At 35.5% G+C, this 25827-nt stretch overlaps 1 protein-coding gene across 6 annotated transcripts in view; it reads left to right on the top strand.

Moving 5' to 3' along the window:
- C1H8orf34 (chromosome 1 C8orf34 homolog) overlaps positions 1 to 25827 on the top strand; it is a 151453-nt gene that overhangs the window by 42312 nt on the left and 83314 nt on the right. For all 6 annotated transcript variants that reach the window (XM_068187177.1, XM_068187169.1, XM_068187151.1 and 3 more), the window contains 3 exons: positions 5201 to 5229; positions 11334 to 11503; positions 15163 to 15329. In XM_068187177.1, coding sequence (XP_068043278.1) covers positions 5201 to 5229; positions 11334 to 11503; positions 15163 to 15329 — 366 coding nt within the window. The remainder of the gene's footprint in view (positions 1 to 5200; positions 5230 to 11333; positions 11504 to 15162; positions 15330 to 25827) is intronic.

Genomic DNA, 25827 nt, shown 5'->3' with positions numbered 1-25827 from the left:
TAACCCTCTGATTGATCCACCCATTAAAGCCATGTGTCTCCAGATTAGAGAAAAGGATGTTTATGGGACAGTGTTGAGTGCGCTGCACAAGTCCATGTAGATGATATCAGTTGCTTTTTTTCAAAAAGACCTGAACTTGTGTGGTACCTTTTGTTTTGAAAATTGATTTTATGCTGTTGGATTGAGAACATCAAAGTCTAAAACTCACTTTTCAAAGATAAATAATGACACTGAGTGAAGGCATTAGGTATTGGATAAATAAAGCTCTTCTGCTAAGCATATGCATATGCAAAAGCTAGGCATTTTAGGGAGTCACAGAATTGTTGTAAACAATGTTCAGTTTTCTTTGAAAAGAAAGTTAATTTCTTGGTAAGATAAAAATGAAGCAGAATGTCCTAAGCAAAAAACCTGTACTGTGGAAGACTCGGAAGGATTTTATTTTATTAAAATATAATGCAAAGGTTTTGAGAGGTGGCTTTTACATCAGAGAAGATACTGTAACGCTGTGTTGATCTACATCTTTATTTCTCCATACTTAGCATTGTGCTGCTGCAGATTGTCATAGGGATAGAAGACTGGGAACAGAAATCTAAGCTAGCCATATAAAGAATGGTTTTAATAATCCATGCTAATTTTAAGAGACAGGACAAACAACTGATTTAGCATTTTAAATATAGACAATCTGTAAGGTAAATGGCTAATACAGCATGAGATACACTTTTTAGGCAATCTGCTTAAAGTAGACTTGATAATAGTAACTAGAATATAAGTTACAAGTTATAAGTTAATAAATATAAGTTTTAAGTTACAAGCTACAATAAATTACATTGTTATTACATTGTTCGTTAGATATATTTCATTTAATCATAGCATGCCAAACTTTTCTTGCAATCAGACAGTACATTGTTCTTCCAGTCCTCTTCAAAAACCAAGCTAATGACAGAATGAGTGTTCCAGCTGAGAGAGGCTGTGCTAGCATTAGCAGCACCTCTCCAGATTTGTTGCTGATCAGAGATGGCAGTAGTTGTGGCTGTGGAGCATTTCTGAAGGACTATGGAAACATGTTCATACCAATTATTTCATTATTCAGCATCCTTACAGCACAGAGGGTTGTTACATCCTAGAAACAAGTGCCCTGGCTGGATACTTGTGATGCCTGATCAAATTTTATCATCAGTAACTACTTGTAAAAGGGAGGATTTTTTTAAAGACATGAAATTGGCAGCTAGCTACCTGAATAATTATCATGTTAAACCTTGCCCATGAGCCTTAGCTGGTGGTGGGAAGCAAACTTCTCATCCCTTTATTTGCAATGGTTAGTAAGAGTAGTTGGTCTATTGTATAGTTGTGAGTTTTATGATATAAAACTATGGCAAACATTGTCTGTGAGAAACAGCTGCTATAAGATAAAAGGTAAAGCATACTCCTTTATTACTGGAGGATTTGCTTTTGTCGTCAGAAGACCTCTCCCAACAAAGGCAGGAAAGCAGTTTTAACATTCCCTTTTTATCTCTGCTCATTGTCTTGCAGCAGGGCAATGATGATGCAACTTTCCATTTTCTACATTCATCATCATGCAGAGTCAGGATTTAAATGCTCTAAGCTAGGGGAAGTCAGAAATAGTTGTTCATAGTAACTTTTATTCTAACAAAGCCATAGGGTTTAAGGTTGAATAAACTAGATGTGTCAGTTTTTCTGGTATTAAGAGTTTTTTTGTGTTTAGGATTAAGTTTTGGTGGAAACGATTACAGTGTGAACAAGTGACTAAATTGTCAGATTGAAGGTTTTTTGTGTATGGACATTTTGGCTATACCTACGAATGTTTTACTTAAAACTGCAATGTTGTTTCCATTTAGTATTTTCATGGAATAGGCTTTCCCTTTGCCTCTAGTGTTCTGTGATTTTATTATGCTGTTTTTCTATTTTGAATATATAAAAGGTAAATGAAAACTATTATGGAAAGTGCAGAGAGCATAAGCAATTAATTTTTGTCACCTACACAAAGAAGTGACAAAAGGATTTTCTTTTTGAAAAATGCTGTTGTCTGGATACTAGCAATTAGATGAACCAGAGATAGCAACCATTGGTACAATTTCTTTATAGAAATGAAACTATTTTAAATTGTCAGTGTATTATTTGAAAATAGAGTAACTGACAGTAACCTATTTGACAGTGGAAAAGTCATGTCTGCTAAGGGTTAAGAAATTAACAGGAACCCTAAATACTCCTGTACAATAATGGTGACTCTCTCTAGTTTTGTTCTCAGGACTCGGGATTAAGGTTTCTTCTGTCGAGTTTTTTTATTTAATGTTATTGTAAATATGCAAGAATTTCAAAATTTTTGAGGCATTATTTTGTGAAAACTGGAGTACATATTATTCCACCTGACATCTGCACCCAAAAAATTATGTCATTGTTGGGATTTTATGTCTACTGCACACAGGGTGCAAATCCCCTCCTCTCAGTCAGCCAAGACATTCTGTGAGTTTGGCAATTGCAAAGAAAATTGTTAAGAGTTGGACACACACTAACTGTGGTGCACTAGTGTCTTGGAATGAAGTAAGTGTTCTACATCAAATGTTTTTCGGGGTTCTTTATCCTAGTATCTGCTGACGGAGTTGTGTTATCAGTCACTAAAAGAGTACTGTTAATATTTATGAGGCTCAAGACGACAAAAAGGTCTGTGTGACTGACATGGTAAATACCACCACACAAGAGTGCTGTAACAAGCTCCTTAAAAAGTTTCTTCCCCAGAATTCTTTTTCTTTTCTCTTGATGCCACACTAGAGAGAGAGAGCTAAAAAGAGTTTGCAGGTTTAATTCTGTGATTGCAAAGATCAAAGATTTCTAAGTTTGTAAAATTTTATTTTGGCAATGTGTCCTCAGAAGCTGCTAATTCTCTACATGCTTGTCTAAAAAATACAGTTCATTTTTTTCATGTCTTGCTACTGTTTTCAATTTAGTAAAGAAAAAATTTGAGGCATTCTGGTCAATTCAGTTACTCAGTTCAGTCTCTTCTCTAAATTCAGAGTAAGTTCTAGGGAGCAATTGGACTTACACAAAGCATTTTGCTAAAAGCACAGTTATTTACATTATGGATATTTTAAAATTTTATGTCTTATATGTAATATAATCACAGAGGTTAGTAGAGCTTTTTGAGTGAGAAATATAGTAGTGCGTACTGTTTTTTCCATACTGTTTTTGCTACTTTGTCCTTTTAGTAACGATCTTTGATAGGCAACATAGGCAATTGGGTAGTAAAAAACATTTGGCATTTTTTGGAACAGATTTTTGGAAATGACAGGATTACATTTTATATTTTCTTTTACCATACTTGAAAAAAAATATATTTTAAGGGGTGAGTCAAGAAAAGATAAAATTGCCCTTCTGTCCACTCCCAAATTACAAGTACACATTCACGGGGATATGTGAAAGCAGAAGAAAAGGGTACCAGTTTTCAATATGAGGAAATAAGCCTGTATCAAAACCAAATGAACTACATTAACATTATGGGAAATTGCTAAGAAAAATTAATTTGTCTGTTTAGAGAGTATATGTGGTTGTAGAATGGATTGACCTTGGTTAAGCAAAATGCATCCATGTGATGGAGAACTGGTTGATGGTAGCCAGGTTTTCAAAGATGAGGTGAAAAGAAGCTTGAATTAGGTTTTTACTACCTTCAAGAAAGAAATTATCTTCTCTCTAGAAGATGTCCATTTGAGATTGAAGAAATTCATAACATCCTAAAGTCTGGTTGATGCAACCTGGCTATTATACTCTATGGGCATTAGTAATATGTCTGGGCTAAATAATAGTCTGAAGTTATTAAAAACTTGCTAATTGCAGTGAGGGATAGAAGGATTAGTCAGGATTAGTCAGGATAGAAGGATTTTCTTCAATTTGATCTACTTTAGTACTATTGAATTACTGTAAATATTTATTTAAGTCCTGCCATGTTTCTTATGTGTTGATGAGGTCCTTAAATTATAATTGCAGTTCTCTTAGCACTTTGTTCCTTTAAAAACAGAAATTTCTGTAAGGAAGTAATCTAAATTGATAATTAGCCAAATAGAGTTAATGATAAAAAGCACAGTAAAAAACCCCAAAGAATTCATGTAGTTATGGTTTATCAAGTAGTATAGACTTGCATATGTACAAGCCTATATATTAGCTTATACTGCTGCACTCTTTAGTGTGATTTTAGAAAGAGTAAAATCAGCTATCTACTCAGCCAATAATATATATTTTGAAATATAGTCTCTTACATTTTGTCAAAGAAGGTGTCTTGATAACAAGATATATGATTTACAAAGCAATTTTCAAGTGTGTGTTCTTCTTATGTATTTCACTTACTTTTACCACCAGGAGAAACTTTTCTTTGATTTTGAAGTTCTAATCTGGAAATGCTTGTTATCAAATCTCATAAGAATCTAAGAGATGCTTGCTTCCAATCTATCAGATTTTTCAACATGGTAGGATTATATATATGATGACTTGAGCACTCCTTGTGATATACTGGTGTTTTTAAAATGTTAAAAATTCTGAGACCAACTCTGCATATTTAATGTGCTACAGAATAGAAATAATTGAGATGCGACGTGATGGAAGCAAGCATTGTGAAGCCTTGAGAAGGCATCTGCAGAAAAAATGACCAAATATACAAGTTCTTGTTCAGAGGATTTAGGAAATATTTTACATTCTATTGAGAAATTTTACTTTATTCTCTGAAGTTCCACCTGGTTTTATAGGATCATTTCCACTTTATATTGTGAAGAAAGAGAGAAGAGAAATGTGCATATTGCCCTGTAATTGCAGCATAATGTGTTATGCATGCTGGTCAGGGTGAGATTTGCATAATGATGTGTCCATTGGTAAATCTGATATTGCTGATTTAATTTTAGAAAGCAGATAGATGTATGCTTAAATTTGTTGTCACTTTACTAGCACATCTGCCATTTTCATTTCCACATTTTTGAAGTCATTTTGATAATATTCTGGGCTGAGGAAAATGAAGAGTGTATTGTTTCCAGGCAATTTCGTAATGGAACAAAATATGATACATTGTATGGTACAACAGCATGCAGAGAACAGTATGTATAGTTTTCAGATTTAACCTTACTTTTACTTACCATAGTAAAAGATGTGTAGAAAGCATTTTTCTAAATTTTCTAAATTTTTTTTCAATCTGTTTTGTTTTCAGGCATTGCTATTTCTGATGAACTCGATAAGGTAAGACTGATAAAAGATGTCTAATGAGCAATACAAAGAGGCTGATGATTATGATAAGGCACATGCCACTGTCCTGGCATATATGTGTCTGTTCTGTTGGGTTCAGAGGAAGTTTAGGTACGGAAAGCTATATGGGTAAGTACAGTATATGTGGATACATTATGATCTTGACCAAGGATGGGCTATCAAGTGTGGAGAAAAAAAAAGTGACTGAGTTTAAGAGACTCTTAATGAGACCATGGAAATACTTTTGATCTTGACACCATCTTTGCTTAATATAATCTGTTGGATTACTTCGTGTACTTTTGGAAACATTTAGCCTTGAATACCTTTTATTCATGAAATTGAATTCTGCATTCCTAAATATGATTTGTGAGGATACTTAAAAATTATTTTTACCACCCAGATTTACTCAGGAATGCACAAGGCATAAAGATCAGTCTTTACCTCCTTGCTGAATGCAAAAAAGATTTTTTCAGTTCTGGCCATTTTTGATACCTTACACAGTTAACATGAATTTTAATCCTAGATATAATAAATTCTATATTGAAAGAGTAATCAAGCTGGATTTATTTAAGTACTTATGGAAAAAGAACCAATTTTTCTTCCCTATTCTCAGCAGTGAGCAGCAGTGTGCTTCTAGTGCCAAGAAACTTGAGTTGTGTTCTTGGTGTCAGAAGCCATTGCTGTCAGGATAATTAGTTCAAAAGGTATGTAAGACACAGGAATAATGCCTAATATAGAATGCTTTGGTTTTTTAAATAACTTCCATTTCTGCTGGTAAAATGAGTACACAAGTCCCTCTGACACAAGTGCGTATAAAATACCATCACTGCATTCTCCAAGGAAGGCCACTTAGGTAAGACTGATAAATGTTTCAGTGCAATGAAGTGCATCTGTGGCTGCCATTTCCAAACTATGGCCTAAGTGTTCCCACTGTTTCCATAACTCGGCTCAGAAGTGATGGTAAACACAATTAGAAAGTCATTCCATTACAACCCTCACCTTTAAGAATACTTATGAAGAACTCAATTGGTTATGTTTTTGTTGTTGAAAAAACCCTCTAAGATACTCTTTGAGGGGGGAAAAAGACAATTTAGGCTAGAGCCTGGTGTCACATACTTTTTACATATATATTTTAGCAAATGATTTCTGGTTGATTTGTTGTTTTTTTTTAACTATAATACCTTATTGTTCAAAAACATTAATGTTTTTTAAATTTAGTTATTCAATGTGAAAACCGAGATGGAGAACATAATCGGGGAATTTCCACAGGATGTAGTTTGAGTGAAGAGTCAGGGTTTTTTTGTTACTATATACTTTATTTTTTATAATTTAAAACTGGAGGGTGGTAGGCTTTTTTTTAAAAAAAAACTTGGAATTAGGTTATATACATTCAATTAATAGATTGAATGTTCTTGAAGTCAAAAGCTATTTCTACAAAAACCCCAAACAATTAAACTCTCTAGCATACACCAGTTGTGCAGTACAGCTCAACAGGCTTTCAGCATAGATTTAGAGAAGAAGAGTGATTTTTTTTTATCTCCATGATCTTTAGTGACCTTCATTTCTGTTTCTTGTTTGACCCTTTAAGGATTTTTAATTAATGTAAAATCTAGTCTGTTTTAAGAAAATAAGCATGCCCAGGACCATTCTGTGGAATCCTGCCTCCTAGGAATGATCCCTTTTACAAGCTAATTCCTGAAATGTTCCTGTGACCTGTTTCTACATGTATTATTTGCCTTGGGCCAAAAGCAGCTAAAGACAACCTGATAATAGTTATTTTAACTTTAAAGAGAATTGGTTCTATTTCACCTAAATGTGTTCACAGGTGATGTTTATTTTTCAGGTATAAATGTAGTCAAGTTTTAATTTTTTAATACATGCTGATATACTAGAGCTTCCTTATCTAAACTGTAGCAGCTCTGAATAATTTTTGAAATCACATTCATCTTTGGTTTGGATTAACAATTTACTCATCAGGTGCATGCCTTTGGACTAGAACAGCATGGCCAAAGTTGGCATTGGATTCTAGTAAAACATCAGCATTGCAGAGATGTTATGAGAGACATATAAAACTTGAATATGTGCTCTTCCTTGCTTTACTTCCTTGATGAACAGGAATATTTTGGGGAACTAAGAGTATGACAGAGCCCATAATTATGCTGTTTTATCTATGGTTTAGATTATGAACCTAGAGAAAATAGAGAATGCACGTGTATGTTTCCTCATTTTTGTTTCTTTATTTTTGTTTCTGATTGTCTTTTTTTTTTAAATATTTCTTTCTGGGTTCAGTAACCTCTAGCTTCCTTTGTCAGGCTGGTACTTAATCAGCATTTTTGATTAATGTAACTCCTCCTCCAAGTAATCCAGTTAATTAGTTAGTTGCTTAGTTACTCTAGCATTTGGATTTGGAAAGCCAGTTTGCTCTGAATCACTTTTGTGAAAGAGTGTTTCATTTAAATGGATTCTTGTCAAATATCTGCTAGTATTAGCTTTTTGTCAGTACTTAGAGCTTTTTGTCCAAGACAGTAATAGAGAAAATACAGGCACATGAGTTGAGCCTTCGGTCAATATGGAATTTTCCAGTTTGACATAATCTCCTAAAATTTCTGAGTTCACTAGTAACCTTGAAAAAAAAAAGCGAAATAAAAATGAAAATTACTGCAATTTAAATAGGCTTACTGTAGCAGTTACCTTATTTTTCATTTACTTCAGGCTTGCAGAGGTGTTCTGTCTCTCTTGATGATTCAGCCTCTGTCTCTAGGCCATGGAGGCTATGTAAAGTCAGAAACCCACACTGCAAGTACACTGTGTAAGAAAAGGAAATAAGAAGGGATGCCTTGTCAGTCACATATTTTAAAATGCAGATTTAATATAATACATATTTCTGAACTGACTCACCCTCATTGCCACTGAACAGAAACTATTGAAGGATTTTAGGAAACTGCACACTTCCATGCATAATATCAAGGGTTTAATGTAAACAAAGAAGAGCTAGGATGTTCACCTTTTTTTTGATATTCACAGAGTTCTAGGCTGAAAAAAATATGCTAGAGGAAAACTCTAGAAGAGTGAGGCCTGTCATAACATTGTGACATTTGTCTGGAATTCCCAGTGATATCTTTCAGTCACTTCAAACACTAATAATGGGAGACACTTAAGTATTAGAGATCCAGAGTTAGACCCAAATGAAGATCTAAAAATTAATAGTAGACTTTGACCCTCAATGTTAATATTAAAAAAAATTATATGCTGTCTAGGACATAGTTTCTTCCTATATGAAGTATTCTAAAATGAAAACAGGTTACTATTAATAAAATAGAGGAAACAACTATTCTTAAGTCATAAAAATAAATTAATTTATTCTCATCCCAAGGTATTTCTCACTATGGAGATTCTCTCAAAATCCATATCAGAAAACAGGAATAGAGCTTTATGAATGATGCATAAATAAATGGATATACAAATGTTGTCCTCTTGGGCAGAGGTTGAATTCAGCAACCACATCTCAGCCCAGCATGAAGAGGAGAATCAGCTGTCTGTCAGTCTTTCCCTTCTTTTCTCCACATAAAGGAAGCTTGAGTGTGTCAAATTGGTAGCCACTGATGTGAATCAGTGGATGACACCTGGACTGCACCATGAAATAATCCTCTTTGTTTTAGTGCAGATTTAAATACCTACCTATACTGAAAATATTTCTGGGCACACTAATGTAACTGTCAATATGTTCTGTTATTTATAAGTGAATATAAATTGGAAATCAATTAAGATTCTAAAGTTTATATGAAGAAATCAACCAAAACTATAACATCATGTTTGAGAACAGAATACTTCATCTCAATATTTTGCAGCCTTTGAAATAGACTGCCAAATAAACATCCTGGTGTTCTGAATGGAGCTGTCTCTTCTTCTTCATTTGGTGTTTTCAATGAGGCTGCTTATGTAGTTGAAAGGAGGACAATAAATTAGGTCAGTGAAACCATATTGTACTATCTAACACAATTTAAAAAAGGAAAGCAAGGTGATAAAGTGAGGCAAAGCATGACTATGTAATGTAAATTACATTTCTGATAAGTAGAGTATGAAAGTGGTACTTTATCCCTAAAATGCCTATGAAAGAAATTAGCATAGCAAGGACAGTCACAGAATTCATGTTTTACTTATTCATATGCTGATTTTGCAGTGTGTAGTGTCAGGAAAAACTTATGGGCAAATATTTTGGTGCTTTGCATTTTCATTTAAGGGACTGAAAGCTTTTAGCAAGATTGACAGTGCAAGTTATTCTAACTAACTAGTTCCAGGAACAATTTTTATTAATTATTAGAAATTATCCTAGGGAGAAAGGGACAGGATAAAATAGCTAGAATAACAGGAATAAACCTCAGAAGGGGCCAGATGGTTAATTAACTAATGTAAGCACCTTGTGTAATGAAGGCATTATGAGCAGCAAAATAATCTTTTTTCTAAGCTCACAAGAATTGCCACACTTGTGACAACTTGTAGTTGTCAAGTGCCCAGAGGTGACTGTCATCTAGTCTACATTACCTGACTATGCCACAGCTCCAAATAGACACACAAAACATGTAAGTACATAAAAAAACCCCAACTCCAGTGGTTAAGTATCCTAAAACATCTGAAGCCATAGATTCAATTTTCAGTGGTCCTTGTAGAAAAAAAAACATTGTGTGAAAGTGAATTAGTCAGTCAAGTGATGGACAAATATGGACAGAGGTGTGTGGAGTGGAGTGTGGAAAAGCACTTACAGGCATGTTGCAGAAAGCTAAACAAAAGAGCAAGGGTGAGTGAGTCAGATCCAAGGCCTGGGTTACATTTGACTCTCAAAATAGAGGTTCTTGTGCTCAGCAAAATTGCAGCATCTAGCCAGAGGGTAAATATATTCATATTGAAAGCACTTTGCAGCATTTTCTTTTGGTTTTTTTGTTTGTTACTTTCATTTCAGTAAAGACTTATACTTCAAACTGCTTTTACTGTATCTGTTTCAGTTAGGAGGAGATTTCAAAAATGGTTTGTTTTTAGGAAGGAAATAAAATATGGTTTCTAGGCTACCTAGTTAGTGTGCTATACTTTTTCTGGATGCTTTTTGTTTGGAAAACATTCTTTTATTGCAGGAATATTTATTGAGGCACTAAGTTAACAGCCAAGGATTTGCTTTCCTATAATTTTCACTTGTTAAATGATAGGAATATATCTGTCCTAATTAGGTACACTATGTTTAAAATATCTTTAGTAGCCTATAAACAGTTTAATTAAAGAAAAATAATTAGTCCTATCCCATAATTTTTTTTTGGTATACAGGTGTGTTTTTTAGTTTGACTATGCTGTTATACATGACCCTTTATCTACAACCATTCTAGTAAAATTGAAAACAGAGATACTCACTACATCAGAATACTTTTTCATAGAACTTAAGGACAACTTGTTTCTTTAATCTAAATTCCTAATATGATGGTGCAAATTACTGCTATTGTTTTGAATATGTCAGTTATATTTTGCTTGCTTCTTGTAATCCTGTCTGGTTTATTTATTGTCCTCCAGTAAGTGGTTAAAAATAGTTTCAAAAATGCATTTTATTCAAATGTTAATACTATTTTCAGAATAAAAAGATACATTATGTAAAGCCCAGCAGAGTTATTTTTAAAATGCAAGATGCAGATACATTTATTAGTTTTGCATTAATTCATAATGCAAATAAGAGTGTTGCTATTAATCTACAACAGTCTATTGGCTGGTTTTTTTATACAAATGGCCTTGTGTTGCTTAGCAGAACAGATATACTGAAGGTTTTAAGAGCTGTGCATTTAATAAAAAAGGTGATTTTTCTACAGTTGCAATTAAAAAAAAATAAATGAATGATTTGAGGCACCAGGGCATCAGTGTACACGATTATTTATTGGAATTTTGTTAATGGGGAACTTTTCATTAGTCCATCATTGTTTCTGGGTATTTTTCAGCCCTCTGTAATGATAATGCAATGTATTGGTTTTGTACTTCTAAATTTTTTTATTTCTCTGTTTACATCTATGGTTGAGAACAAGCAGTGCATTGGGGTTTTTTTGTTTTTTTTTTTCTTTCCTCTTCAGGACACAGCAGGTTTTAGCACCCCCCTTCTCAGACCTCGTGTTATTGGAGAATGGATTGGCCGTGAAGAGAATGACGCAGACCCTCTGGCTGCTGAGATGCTGCAGCCACCAATACCAAGAAATAAAAATGAGCAGTGGGACAGTGAGGATAGCAGCAGTCCTGGAGGAAGGTGGGTTTTTGATCTGGCCTAGAAACTTTATATTTTGTGAAACAGAGCTGTCTTTGTTACAAAAATTCCATTTCTGAGGGCTGAGTGCAGGGGTTTTGAATTCTCATGCCATAGTGTGGGCACATGCACAATAAATAGAAGTCATTAATATGTGACTTTTTTCTTCTCATGCTTTTCTCGATGATTAATTTAATACCCATTTGCAATCCTATGGATTTATTCCCATGTGAAAAGCTAAGTGTATTTTGACATGGTTGGGGTCCATTGTGTAGTAATGTTGTAATGTATAGCTTCATTCAGATACTTCATATCCTTCCATCTTTCCAGGGCTGGTAGTAGCTATTTATTAGTCTTCTTGACACTTAAGTGATAAATCTGGTTTTCTCATTTAAAGGAGAGATAGGCAAGGGAAACAATATCTATATAATTTTTAACAGAGCTTCCTAAATTCATTTTCATTTCACATCTTAGCTTTTTGGTGTTAATAACAAGTCTTTCTCAAAGAGAAATTTTGTTCTCTGCAGTAAATATTTTCTGAAGATTTATTGCACTTGACTGAAAGAGTTTGTGCTTTGGCTACATGGAAGAGAATATAATATAATGAGTCCATTTTCCATGATTTAAAGATATGTTTATCACAGAAGGTTAAATACTCACAGCCTTGCTTTAAAAGGGATAAATGTTCTGCACTGCCTCTGTTAATTGGCTTAAATACCTACATTTCTCCCTTAGCCTTGGAGCATATCTCCTGGGTTGTAACTAGTACTTTGATTGGAACAGACACCTTTTTCCTCCTTTTTTTAGAAGGCAGAAGCTCTCTGCTTTCCCTTTGAAAAGGTATAAGGTATTCCTTTACTTCACATTCTTCCATGTGCCTTCTACATTGGAATTCACCTCCCTGTCACACCAAAACTAATGTGTCACTAGCTGTGCTCTTACAGACTGCATTCATTAACTTTCCTCACATCTTGGGAATATTTGTTATCCATGAGTACTTCATTTAATTAGATTATTGTGGGAGTAGCTGTGAGTACTATTATTTCAAAGAAGTAGCAGCGTGTAGTAATGATCCCTCAGCCAGCCCTTGGACGGGAACCAACACAACTCAGACTCTGGGTCTCTTCAGTGCAGTTCCTGGGAAAATAATGGAGTCAGCAACTGGCACTGCAGCTTGATTGTGCAGGCCTGGGTTTCTTTTTCCTTATTCAGCAGTTCAGTAAAGGCATTGAATAAAAATCTGTTCCATGTTTCAGAGCAAATTGAGGATATTGTATCCCTTCTGTCAATAGAAAGGAGAAGAAATAAGCATCTCTGTCTAATTTCCAGAAGGGAGCAAAGAGGTCTAGTTCTGAGCAACAGACATGATTCAAAGCAGCACCTTTTTCTCTTTGTAGAGGGTGGTACAAGCTAAGAGAAACCTCACAGCTAATGCTATAATTAAAAATGTGATTAATGGCTTTGAGTATAGTATTTGAGGAATCATGTCGAGTATCATGACAAAATCAGGTTTCCTGGTGTGTGAATAAGGAGAATATAGGGAACCTGATGCCAGGACAGACTCATGGGATGCTGATATCTCTGTTTTTAGGTGCAGTAAGTGCTGAAGGCCTACTGAAAAATATGTATTGCTAAGTGGGAGTACTGATTTTCAGTGGAAATGAGTAACTACTAAATTACATGCAGCATATGGATTTACATTTGGATGACTGATTTTGTGTCTGGGACAATTCTTTGCTTCATTAGCATTTCAACAGCTTTTGTATGGCATTTATAAAAACCATGTGTACAGTCTTGTAAAGGAATCATAAAGTTGCAGAACTTCAAGATAGTGGTGATACTAAAATTGATGTCAACTCTATATGGAAATTTTAAAGACTCATGTTGATCAGGGTTAATCTGAATATTTAATAATAGTTCACTAATAACTGGCAGTTTCTTCAAGGTCTGACTTAGTGTTACTGTGAATTGAAGTGCTATTAATGCAAAATTTTGGAATTGACCACACACCAAATGCACAAGGCAAGTACTAGGTAATAATAATTTAGTTTTAATCTTGCAAATAACTAGTACATCTAAAAATAGTGGGAAGAGTGTGTTTTGTTCTCAAAAGAGTGACTTTATCAGTTGTAAAGAAAGTTTGGCTATCACTTTTAATAAAAAGTGATCAGTTGTTTATCACTATTTATCAGGATCTATGGGATAAGCCAGGAAACTCTTAGAACTAATTATAATACTCAGTTAAAATACAAGAATGGGAAAGTCAAAACTGTAATCATTCCATTATTTCCATGTCGTATGCTTTATTTTACCTGTCACTAAACATAAGGAAATGGTACATATATGAAACACTATATAAATATCCAAAGAATTAGACGTGACAAATCATTGGTAGAGTAAGTGCCATCAGTGTAGTGTGACAGAACCACCATTTCCTCCTGAAAACGTGCATTCCTGTGATGATGAGCAACGGAAGCAGGCATGTCATATATTTGAAAGCCCAGCCCGGTAATTCAAAAGGAAGAAAAAAAGAGCAACTGAAAGGACAGGTGTTACTACTGCTCTGACTGGGAAAGACAATGTAGCCAGTCTGTGGTAGCACTGTTAGGGATGTCTTGTCAAATGGATGAAGGGTCACCTTTTTGTTCTTAATGTTCTGGATTGCTACAGAGGAAAGATTGTGTTTGTCACTGGTTTTGCACTGCTATCTGTTGCTGCTGTAAGGAAGAAAGGCAAGGTATTAATAAGCGATAAGAGACCATATAAAAGTGCTGAGGGCAATCCTGCTGGTACCGAGCTCATCTTTCAGAAATTTGAACTCCATGAAAATAGGATTAAACTCATTTCCAGGTCAGTGTTGGTAGTTTTCTATATGAAAAATTTCTTGGAGGAATTCTGAGAAGATGCAAGGCTCTTGGGAATCTTCCTCCAGGGATAATGTATGTACACAATGGGGAATTTGAGTGGTTTTTATTAGATACTCGTCTCTTAGAGCGTGAAATGAACTAGAGCTTGCAGAGGCCCTATCCATAACCTGATGTCCTAAAATCAAAGCCCATTCTTAATCTCCAAGGTGCACTTTATCTTATTATTGCTGGAGAAGTGAACAATTGTTGTTTATATAAAAAATCATACATTTGCAACAATTCTGCTTTCCTGCAACAGACTGTAAGGACAATCTGAGGTGTTGGTGGTACACTCATGAGGTGCCCCTCATGTGGGGCAACAAACTCCTGTCTGTTTTATGTTGATACAGTAAAGAATGGCAAACTGTAGCAAGTCCTACCTTAGACCCTTCTAACATCTGTACAATTCCAGTTGTCTGTTATTTAGGTCAGAGGCACAACTCAACAAATCAGGAAAAGTGTTATAATCCTTTGGGGTAATGGTATTAAAACTACTATAGAGAGCAGTTCTTTGTTGTCAACTTTTTGCTATGCTTATCAATAGCTTAGCAATACTGATTACTAATTGACATCCTGTTCTATATGTCTAGATTATTTAGACTTGATTAGTGCACATAAAAATCAATGGGAAATTTCCCAAATTTAATCAAATTTTTAAGTAGAAACTGAAAACACAAAATGTCTTAGAACATCCAATGAGTGATGTATTTTGAAGAGAGCACCAGTAAGAGAAAGTTGTGCTTTCCTCCCTCACAGCTTAAAAATGGAGCCAAAGACCAAAGGATTAAAACATCAACAGCAGCAACATAAGAAACTGCTGGCTGCCATGCTTTCTCAGGACTCCTTTGATTCTGCTCAAAGCACAGCTCCATCTGTAACCGAAGAAGACATTGACAATGAAGATGATGCAATGGAACTACTGGGTAACTGCAAAAAAATATGTGTATTTTCTGAATTTTTTTATAATAAAAAATCAAACAGAGATTAGTCAGAAACTACTCCCTATGTTTGAAGCTGAAGTATTGAGCAGCTGTGTGAAGGTTAATTAGGGTTTAACATGAAATTTTCAGGAGAAATGTAAGGAGGACCATAAATGTCTCTGAATAAACTCCCAGCTGCATCCAAATTCCATTAAATAAATGCTTCAGGTGCTTAAAGTAATTAATTTGGTTTCCTACATAAATCCCTTTCACATTTTACTTGCAGAATATATTTCTGTACAAGGAACAGAATCAGCTTCATTGTTTTTCAACTGGTTCTACTTTTTCTTAGCTGTATCAGTTTTAACTTCAGTAGATTTTTTTTACTTACTAGCTACACAAAGCTTATGTAATGTGAATTTGTAACCTCTTCAGAGGATTTGATTGTAATTTTCCACTAGACTGTATTGTATCTTAAATTGCACTCTAGAAGACTTGATGCTTGCTGCTGCCTCCCTTTCCTAGAATTATTAACTGTAGTTAATAATGGTTCTAATTTTACTTAATAATTTCTTTTCTGCTATTTTTCAGAGTTTCAGTATATGATGCTTGAAAGGCATTCATGGATTTCATTATTTGTTCACAGTTTCTGCTCTATGGAACTTTATGTGGGATCAAAGCATGGGAAATTCACAATCTCAGAATAACTGAGGTCTCTTAAGTTCATGAATTCTAGCATGACTTTTCTTTTTCAGGTTGGACCTTGATCTAAAAATAAGGAAAACACATGCTGCTCTTTTTACTTTCTATATTTCTGTTGCATCCTTACTATAGTCTTCAAAGAAACGCAGTATATTTTAGGTTGGAGTGGACTGCTGGAGTTATCTAGCACGACCTTTTCCTGAAAAAAATCAGCCGTAACAGGCTTTTCTGAGTGAATTTTGACTCTCTCCAAAGAAGGAGATTCTACAACATCTCTGGGCAGCCTGTTCCAGTGCTTGACCATGCTCGTGGTAAAAAAAAATATATGTATTCTGCTCAATTAATTGTGAATTAATAAATAATTTCCTTTTATTTTTCAGTAGTTTAAAGTTTGATACCTACATTTATTTTACAAGAAAGAAGAGAATGGCCTGGATCACTCATTGTTTATCACACACAGGATAGATTTTTTGTTAATTTCTGTGCAGATAGTGAGCAAAATGTATCCAATAGATGTACAGGTTTTACTTCCTTGAATCCCTGAAGGTATCTGGAACCAAGAAGGCAGTATAAAGGAATTTTCTAGTGTCTTGACATTTGGGTAGAAAACTATCTATGTACAAACAAGTGTTTTGGGGTTTTCTTTTATTAAGTACTTGATTGTAAGAATTCATTCTAGTTTTGTGCCATGCAAAACCTGGAATATTTTTCTATCCTGCAGTTCATCAAAACTGGCTAAGTTTATACAAAACCAACTTAAAACTAAGAAAGTTCACAAACAGGACCTTCAATTTGGGTAGGGTGTTGTATAAATGAATGTAAGATTCTGAGGCAAAATACTGACATATTTGAGGAGCTGCCATCCTTGTAGTGATTATAATATTGCCATGTTATAGTAACAACCACTGAGAGATGGTTCTATATGCACATTTAGGTATTTAAAGTGCTGTGCTTCTGAAAAAGTGGCTTTTATTTTAATTCTCATTTTGCAATTTGCTAACAGAATGTGTGTTATATTTCATATAATGGTTAGGCTACATTCTCCAGAAATGCTCAAAATTTGAGGATATGACTATATTACATGGGAAGGATATTTTAGTTTTCCTTTGAAGGTAACATAAAGAAATTCAGTTCCTATCAGCTAATACAGGTATTTTTCATTCATGTATTTTCCAGGTCAGTAACTGATACTGCAATTGTTGGGGTTTTTTTTGTTTGTTCGTTTGTTTTTTGGTTTTTTGGGTTTTTTATTATGTACCGCATTAATCCATTATCTGCTTTGATGCTATTTACACACCTTATATGCAGTATAACTAATTTCAAATCATGGCTTTCAGCCATCACTGAATTGCAGGGCACTGTTGCATATAGCTCTTAGGTTTGTTCTCTTCACAGTTCAGTATTTTTTGTTTATTCAACCCTTTTTAAAAAAATTAGAAAACTTCATGCTCCTAAGTCAGGATTCTGGGAAAACAGTTCTGCTATTTATAGCAGATAATTTAAAGCATACACTATGTTTAAAATGCAGAACACAAACATCCATCTTTAGGTGTGTTCAAGAGAATCTTTTTTAGATTTTGGTTGATTTATTTAGATATTAAAAGCATGAAGCTGACTTTTTGCATATTTTCTTTAAAAAAACCCCATTGCCTAGGTGAGTCAATGAAGGTTTTAGCTAGAATTCTTTTTTATCCCAAATAAAAGAAACAATTACATTGTTATCCATTTTAAAATAAATGTATATGCAAAGAAGAAAAAGAATGTTACAGGGCTATATTCTGATTTCAGTTATCACTTTTTATATGTTAGATAAGATGCATAGGAGGGCTGTTCCCATGCTGGTGACTTTCTAAGTGTGTTCAGTTAAGCAGATGGCTGCAATAGATTAATGACTGATAACATCATAATGGAAAGGATCTTCTCGACTTCAAAAAGCTGAGAACTGTTACTGTCAATTCACATGTGTTTGTAAATGTGAAAGGGTCATAGCAATTGATGTCTGGGACAAAATTATATCAAGGGACTCATTTTTTACACATCATAATGCCAAGTATTGTGTTTTGTAACCAGGAGCCGACATAGTTCTTTGAGAAATTCTGCAGCCCATTTGGAGTTCTATGACATTTGGGCTTAAGCTGTCTCTCACATTTGGGTGAAGTCCACTGAGACTTAGAAATTATGTTATTCCCTCAGTATCTCACGGAAGTGCATAGGAGAGGACTGAACTCTTATTTTCCCTGAAGTTGCTGTGAATATTGATTATACTCGAGTCACCAAAGCATGACTCGATTGGTTTTAAAAAATCAATTGACTAAGTGTAAGAATGTAATTGCTTAAGTGTGTTGCTGTGCATAAACATACATGTAGTAAAAGTATAAGGATTTCTGTAGCACATTTGGACTTAGATATACATTCTTAAACTTTTTACAAGTAAGATGAAAAAGACATTCTGTGTTGTTTTACACAATAATGGTATAGAGAATAAGTTCTGTGAGGAGCAGCTCAGGTCATTTAGCCTGGAGAAAAGGAGTCTTAGAGGAAACCTTACCACACTCCAACTTTCTGAAAGGAGGCCGAGTTTTCTGTCTTCTCACATGTAACAAGTGTTAGGACAAGACCACAAGTCCTGCCAGGGGAGATTTAGGTTAAATATTAGGAAAAGATTTTTCATGGAAAGGTTTGTCAAGCATTTTAACAGGCTGCCCAAGGAAATGGCTGAGTCACTAACCCTGTAGGGATTTAAAAGATAAGCAGATGTGCCACTTAAGGACATGGTTTAGTGGTGAACTTGGCAGTGCTAGGGCAGTGGTTGAACTTGATGATCTTAATGGTCTTTTCCAGCCTAAATGATTCTGTAATTCTGTGATATTTAGTTATAATACTCAAGCAGCAATTTCTTAGTTTTGCCCAATCTCTCAGTGTGTTCTTGGTACTAAAAGTGTTACCATATGTTAACAGACGCTGTGCAGTAGTTAACCCTGTAGCACCACTGCTAAGGGTACCCAGGAAGTTCACTCACACAACTGTGGTTGAAGTGAAAGGTGGTGATGACTGAAGCCAAATTCCTGCAATTGATGGCAGTCTGTATGATTCTGAAGAGCCTCTCTGATTTCAATGCAAATACTCTTATATCTGAGCTGAACTTAAGTGTTTGGAGCATCAGGACTTGTAAAACTCTTCTTTTCTGTGGAGCTGGTTTCACAAAAATAATGCTTTTTTTCCCATAATGTATGAATTTGAAGTGAAAGTTGAAGTGATTGTTTGCCTCATGTTTATTATGTGTAATTCCTTCTATACAGTAATAAACCTGAATCTTTAAAGATATAAATGCACTTCAATTAGCAATAAACTTTACAATTATTGCTTTGGGAGATACCTGATGTGTTCTTTTTGCTTTAGTAACTCTTCTTCTAATCTTTAGCCTTTTTTTCTTCAAGAACTTTCAAATGTTAATTATTTAATCATTTTAACACTCTTGAAAGGTTGTTTGGTGATATATTTACATTTTATTACAAGAGGAGATAAGTAGAATATAGTGGAGATTGCATTTGTCTGAAGGATGAGACTGTAGCTCAGTGTCTGGTAGTTTACCCCTTAAATATCTATACTGCTTTTTTAATGAGCCTCTGTGCCATTAATGAAAGGGTGTGCAATCTGCAGTATTTTCAGTGTATTTCCTCTGATTTAGCAGACATTCCTGTTTTCCTTGGTTCCTAGGGGTCTTTGACAACATGCAGGAAGCTGACTCTAGCCATGATAAATTATGCTAATGCTAGCAACAGGTTGTTGCTTTTTGTTGACTTTCCCAGATGAATGAAACCTTCTCCATTATGTGACTAGAATACAGAATTTTCAGAAAAGAGACCACAAAGCCCTGGGGAAGATGATGTGAGTTGTACTACATCTTTAGAACAGTTTTCTGGCCTGTAGCCTGTTTTGTTGTGATTTAAGTAGAATGATTGTGTGGGAGAAAGATGTGTGAATTGCTCCTAATGTTCCCTTTCACTGAGTCTTGTGTTTTTGGAAGCTATTGGCAAAACTACGTGGGCATGTGCTGTGTAGGGCATGCACAGAGAATGACACCCCTGGGAGACAGGAGGCCTCCTCTGTATGCAGAGACTGGCTGTGCTATACACTGCAAAGTTTTCAGTGGCAAATACGGTGCACTGGTGTGTGTGTAACAGATGTCCTCTAGAAGAGCACTCAGGCTCCATCAGGTCTGGGTTTAAATATCTTTTTGAGGTCAAAGTCCAGCAAATACCATATTCAGTTTTTCTATTTTTTCTGCAAATATATAAAGTCATTGAGCAAGAGAAATATGCAGTTACCCACAGTCTGTTTAATGTCATTCATGGAGTTCATTGATTTCACTTCATCTTGTGGCCATTTGCTAAGAGACAGAAACATCTGTGAGCATATTTTAGTTGATCTGAGAATAAGCAAAGCTTTAACTTGTTTTCCGAGAAGAAGGATTTGGTGTTTAAAGTCCTAATAGAATCCTGCTCTTGCATTTTCTATGCTTAATACTCGAGGTATTTGATGTTTAAATAGAATTTTTAGACTAACAATAAATTTCAGTAAGCTGAGTTCTATTGTTTGGTTAAGAGTGTGTTTGTAATGTTAGAATAAATTATTAAATGAATTAGTCACATATTGCAACACTTGTTACAACTGCTGGTTAGATAAGCATAAAATGGATTGAAAGTGAGGTTGATTGTGCTTCATATTGCTATAGGTAAAGTAGAGAGAGAAAACCAATTATAGCTAGTGATACTAGCTTCTCTAGAGTTGAAATAAGATACATGAGCTAATAAAAAAGTTTCAAAAGAATGATTAATTATCAAGGAATAGATGTGTACTGAATATAATGATGTGCAGAAGCTTAAAATGTCATTCATTTATAGTTTGTAGAAGAAACCAAACTTTATTTTAAACCTGTACCTAAACAAGAGTGGAGAAAGTTTATGTCCACTACTAAACCGTGTCCTATGCACCACATCTACACATCTCAGCCACTTCAGTGGGCATCCTGGTCCAATGCTTGACAAACTTTTCATGAAGAATTTTTTCCTAATATCCAATCTAAACCTCACCTGGCATGACTTGGATCCTTGTCCTGTCACTTGCTACATGGGAGAAGCACCTGACCCCCACCTGGCTACAACGTCTTTTCAGGGAGTTGTAGAAGTGATGAGGTCATCCCTGACACTCCTTTTCTCCAGGCTAAACAACCCCATCTCCCTCAGCTGTTCCTCATTGTACTTGTGCCCCAGACCCTTCACCAACTGCCCTTTTGTGGGTATGTTCCAGCACCTCAATGTCTTTATTTTAGTGGGAGGTCTTAAACTGAACGCAGGATTTGAGGTTGGCCTCACCAGTGCTAAGTACAGAGGGACAATCACTGCCCTGATCTTGCTGACCATGCAATTCTTGATCCAAGCCAGGATGCCATTGGCCTTCATGGGCACTCAGCTGTTTCATGTTCAGTCATCTATCAAACAGCACTCCCAGGCCCTTTTTCACTGGGTAACTTTCCAGTTATGCTGCCCCAGCTTGTAGCACTGAGTGGAGTTGTTGTGACCCAAGGGCAGCACCCACCCCTTCGCCTTGTTGAGCCCCACACGTACCGTTGGACTTGGCCCATCAATCCAGCCTGTCCAGATGCCTCTGCAGAGCCTTCCTTTGGCAGATCAACACTCCTGCCCAATTTCGTGTCATCTGCAAACTGACTCAGGGTGCCCTTGATCTCTTCATCCAGATTATTGCTAAAGATATTAAACCAGGCTGGCCCCAATACTGAGCCCTGGGGAACACCACTGGTGACCAGCCACGAGCTGGATGTAACTCCATTCCCCACATTTCTCTGACCCCATCATCCAGCCAGTTTTTCATTCAATGAACAAGTGCACTTATCCAAACTGTGAGCAGTCCATTTCTTCAGGAGAATACTGGAGAAATGGCGTCAATTACTGAAGTCCAGGGGGACACTATGCATAGCATTTTTGTTGTTTAGTAAGTAGGTCACCTTGTTGTAGAAAGACATCATGTTGGTCAAGCATAAACCCATACTGGTGAGCCTGATCGCCATGGACATGAGGTTTTTCGTCATGTGCTGTGTGGTGGCAATGGAGATGATCTGCTCCATGACCTTCTCTGGCACCGAGGTCAGGCTAACAGATCTGTAGTTCACCAGATCCTTCTGGCTGCTCTTGTAGATGGGTGTCACATTTGCTAACCTCTCACATTTGCATGTTGATAAAGTATCTTTATGTACTTGCCCTGATCTTGTATAATCCCTAAAAATGGGATATCCCTAGGGTGCTGGATAAATTGATGTCCAAACTACTTTGTACTTCTTTAGGATACTCAGGTTAGTTTAGACATACTGGGGAGATCATTCTGCGGCAACATATCTAAGGAAATCCAGCAATGGATGTAATTACTTTCGTGCCTGGATCTGTTTTACTCAGGGTGCTGACTCTCCAGTATTAGTAATCAGCACTTGTATCCTCATATACTCTGCATATATTCTTTAGCTTACAGTGAAACTGAAAATGAGAATGTTGGAGTTCACAAGCTGGTTGGGGAGATCTGGCCCACTTGATTGACCAGTCTCTGTGCTAAACTTGCTGCCAGCCCGGGGGCAATCACATTCTCTTTTTGGACCATGCAGGGAAAGAAAGTAGGAAAAAAGTCAGTTACAACAGTCAATCTTGTAATTTAGTAAGAAATTACAGGATTTCTTCACTTGGAGATTCAGAAGAGAGCAGGGGAACCCTGTGAGCTCTGGTGAGGGTTCTTTAGCACTCAGTTAAAGACATTTGAAATCGCTGTTTTTGTGCTGGGAGGACAGGATTGATCTAGAGCTATCCAGACAATTCAGGGAGGTGACAGCAGAGTGAGAGTTATTGCAATTACTGGATTTTGGGTATCACAACCCCTTAGAGCTAGTGTTTTAACTGCTTCATTGAATTCCTTGGCTTTGGGGCTCTTTTCAGCTACTGAGGGGAGATTGTTCATCCAAGTAATAGATAGGAAGAGGGCTTATTCAAAGAGACATTTGTGAATTCATATTGTGAGGCAAGAGTGTGAAGGCAAGAAATTATATCCAAACACAGCAGAGCTTTAAAGGTATTTTTCTTATTAATGTGTGGCTGATTAGTGTCATGTTTTTCTGAATTGCTAAAGTATCAACTTCTATGAATAAATTGTCCTTTATTTTACATACAGATAATTTGCTCACAATAACATAATTACTGCCAGCAAGAACATTCAGTGAAGTATAAATTTAGCAGGTTTTTATGCTTGGCCATAGAGATCTACTTATAAATATAAAATCACACATATAAATTATAAAAAAAATAAAAAAAAAATATTTTTTGCAAGAGTATTTCTTAGGTTTTGCACCCTGAATCATAGTGCTGTTTAGAATAATGGACAGAATTTGGCATATGTAACAATACAAAGTAAAAATTGAAACAAAATTAATCAAGCCAAACTATGTATGAAATACTTTAAAATGTGCTTTTCTGTTCGTCTTCCTAAACTAGAATTTATTGAGAGGAAGGTGTTGGAAATCCATGTGGAAAAACTGATTCCATTGCCATGTGCTGTAGAACACCACAGCAACTTTTTCAAAAATTCATATTAGGTTTTTCTGATGCATTAATTACTTGGTGAAGCCTTTCCAATTGTTGAAACTGTAATTTAATGCCATTTGCAGAAAATAGGGGTTTATTTACATTTCCTGAATATAGTTGTTTCTGGTGCAGTTAGGGGAAAGTGTTGAATTTGGTGCACCCAAATTTGTTGGGTTGATTTGTTGAATCTGATACACCCAAAATTAAGAGAGTTCTGTTGAAATACTATGGATATCTTGTCTACTTATGTAAGTATTATAATTAAAAACTTGTTATGTACTGTTTCCTGGTATTTTATACTGTATTTGCTTTTAGTTTTTCTGTTTTATTTGGTTTTGGTAGTTGAGTTTGGCACTCCAAATTTGTTTGAGACATAGGTTATATGTGGTTTATTAAAGGTTATTAGTATATTAAAGGATGTTTCAAATACTGCTTTTCTGCAGATGATAATTTACATTAGTGGCTTCTATTGAGAGTTAGATTTGAAACTATTTAGTCTATTTCCAGAACTGATAATATATGCCATGCAAAATGATCATCAAAAGCATTAATAATCAAAATATATAATTTCTGCTGCTTCCTAACATTAGAAGCCTAATTTGACATGATTTAGTGGAATTGTGTTGGCACTTATCAAGACATGAACTTACATGCTTCTTATGTGGAGCACAGTGACTATTTAAGGAGAATTTTGGGAGAAACTAAAAAATTATATATTAAACTGAGGGCTCATGATGCTCCTTCCTCTGCCATTAAAGAAGAGGAGAAAGAGAGGAGGTGTTTTAATATTACAACTCAATGTAGATAAATATCACTTATATGAGACCTTCAGCTACCACATATGAATAGAATCTGGAAGGGAACAAAAGAGTATTTTGAGAAATAATATCCTCAAATTGTTACAGAAGTTGAGAATCACAGAACTGTGTCCTAGTCTTACAGAAAGAGTCAGCATTCAGGTGACAAGCCCTGAAAAGGCTCAATCTGCTTGAACCTCTTACTTAAAAGTGAAAGCTAAATTATGAAAGCTAAATGTGTGGTTTAAATACATAGCTGTACTCAAAACAGTGCAAGGCCCAAGCAGCTCAGAACACTACGTGGCAGTAGAAAGAGTCACTTCTTCATATTTTGGTTTAACTGTTTACTGTATCTTTCTGTGTCTCGGTAGGTCAGTTAAATTTGTTTCAGTTTCAGGTGGAGTATGTAATGGAGCTGATCCCAAGTCTGCTAGTGCAAGAATGAGGCTGTGGGTAGGATTTTATGTATGCCATCATAGTAATGAGAAATCAGGTATCTAATGCATTGCTGTCATCTCTCTCCTTCTCTCAAAAAATGTCTTTTGATGTGGAATGCAGCATTTGATTGCTATATACTTGATACATTTTCAGGACTTCATATAAAGTAGTTTTAGGTAGTTTGCCTTGAAACAGTAAGTATTTCTCTTGTTTGAAGTTAGGTTAAGTGTTTTCTATAATTACTGTTTAGATGATACTCTTAGCATACCTCTTTGCCCCTAAATCACTCATGAATTAATTCTTGTATTAATTATTCCTGTCCTGCCAATAGTATGGGAAAATCACACAGTGCTAAATTAAAATTTATTCCCTGAGGACTGATTCCTTGTCTCCTTTCATTAAATGAATGCACCAAATATTTTTGGCTTTTCTCTGGGCAGGAAAGCTATTGTTTCTTGCTCATTCCAACAGACTGTGTATTTGGATTTTGGGATTTCCTACCTCATCTACCCTAAATACTTCCAGTTAAAGGTAAGGTGATGTAAAAATGTGTGCTACTCTCTTTTCCTTTTGATGGGGTTTTCCATTGTTACAAGGCAGTGCTTTGTGATGTTAAAATTAACTTGCATCTGCAGTTGTTTGCCATGTGGCAGGATAACACAGCAGCTGATGTTAACTCTTCCAAGATGTATAGGCAGCAAATCATATGATAAAGTAACACAGTTGGCATCAAAACCTGTAGCAAAAATCAGTGCCCAATAAATATTAGTGGATTATCACGGAGAAAAAACCAAACTCAAACAGTATCTATACAGCCAGTTACTAAAAGCCTTTTAGTTTTGGCTTGTAAGGTTAACATGTGCTGAGACTTGACATCCAGTTTAGCAACTAGTGTAATTCACAATTGTCACTGTGGTTTATTGA

The sequence above is a fragment of the Anomalospiza imberbis genome, chromosome 1 (assembly GCF_031753505.1).
Source record: "Anomalospiza imberbis isolate Cuckoo-Finch-1a 21T00152 chromosome 1, ASM3175350v1, whole genome shotgun sequence".
Lineage (NCBI taxonomy): Eukaryota > Metazoa > Chordata > Aves > Passeriformes > Viduidae > Anomalospiza > Anomalospiza imberbis.
This window is presented reverse-complemented; position numbering and strand designations above follow the sequence as displayed.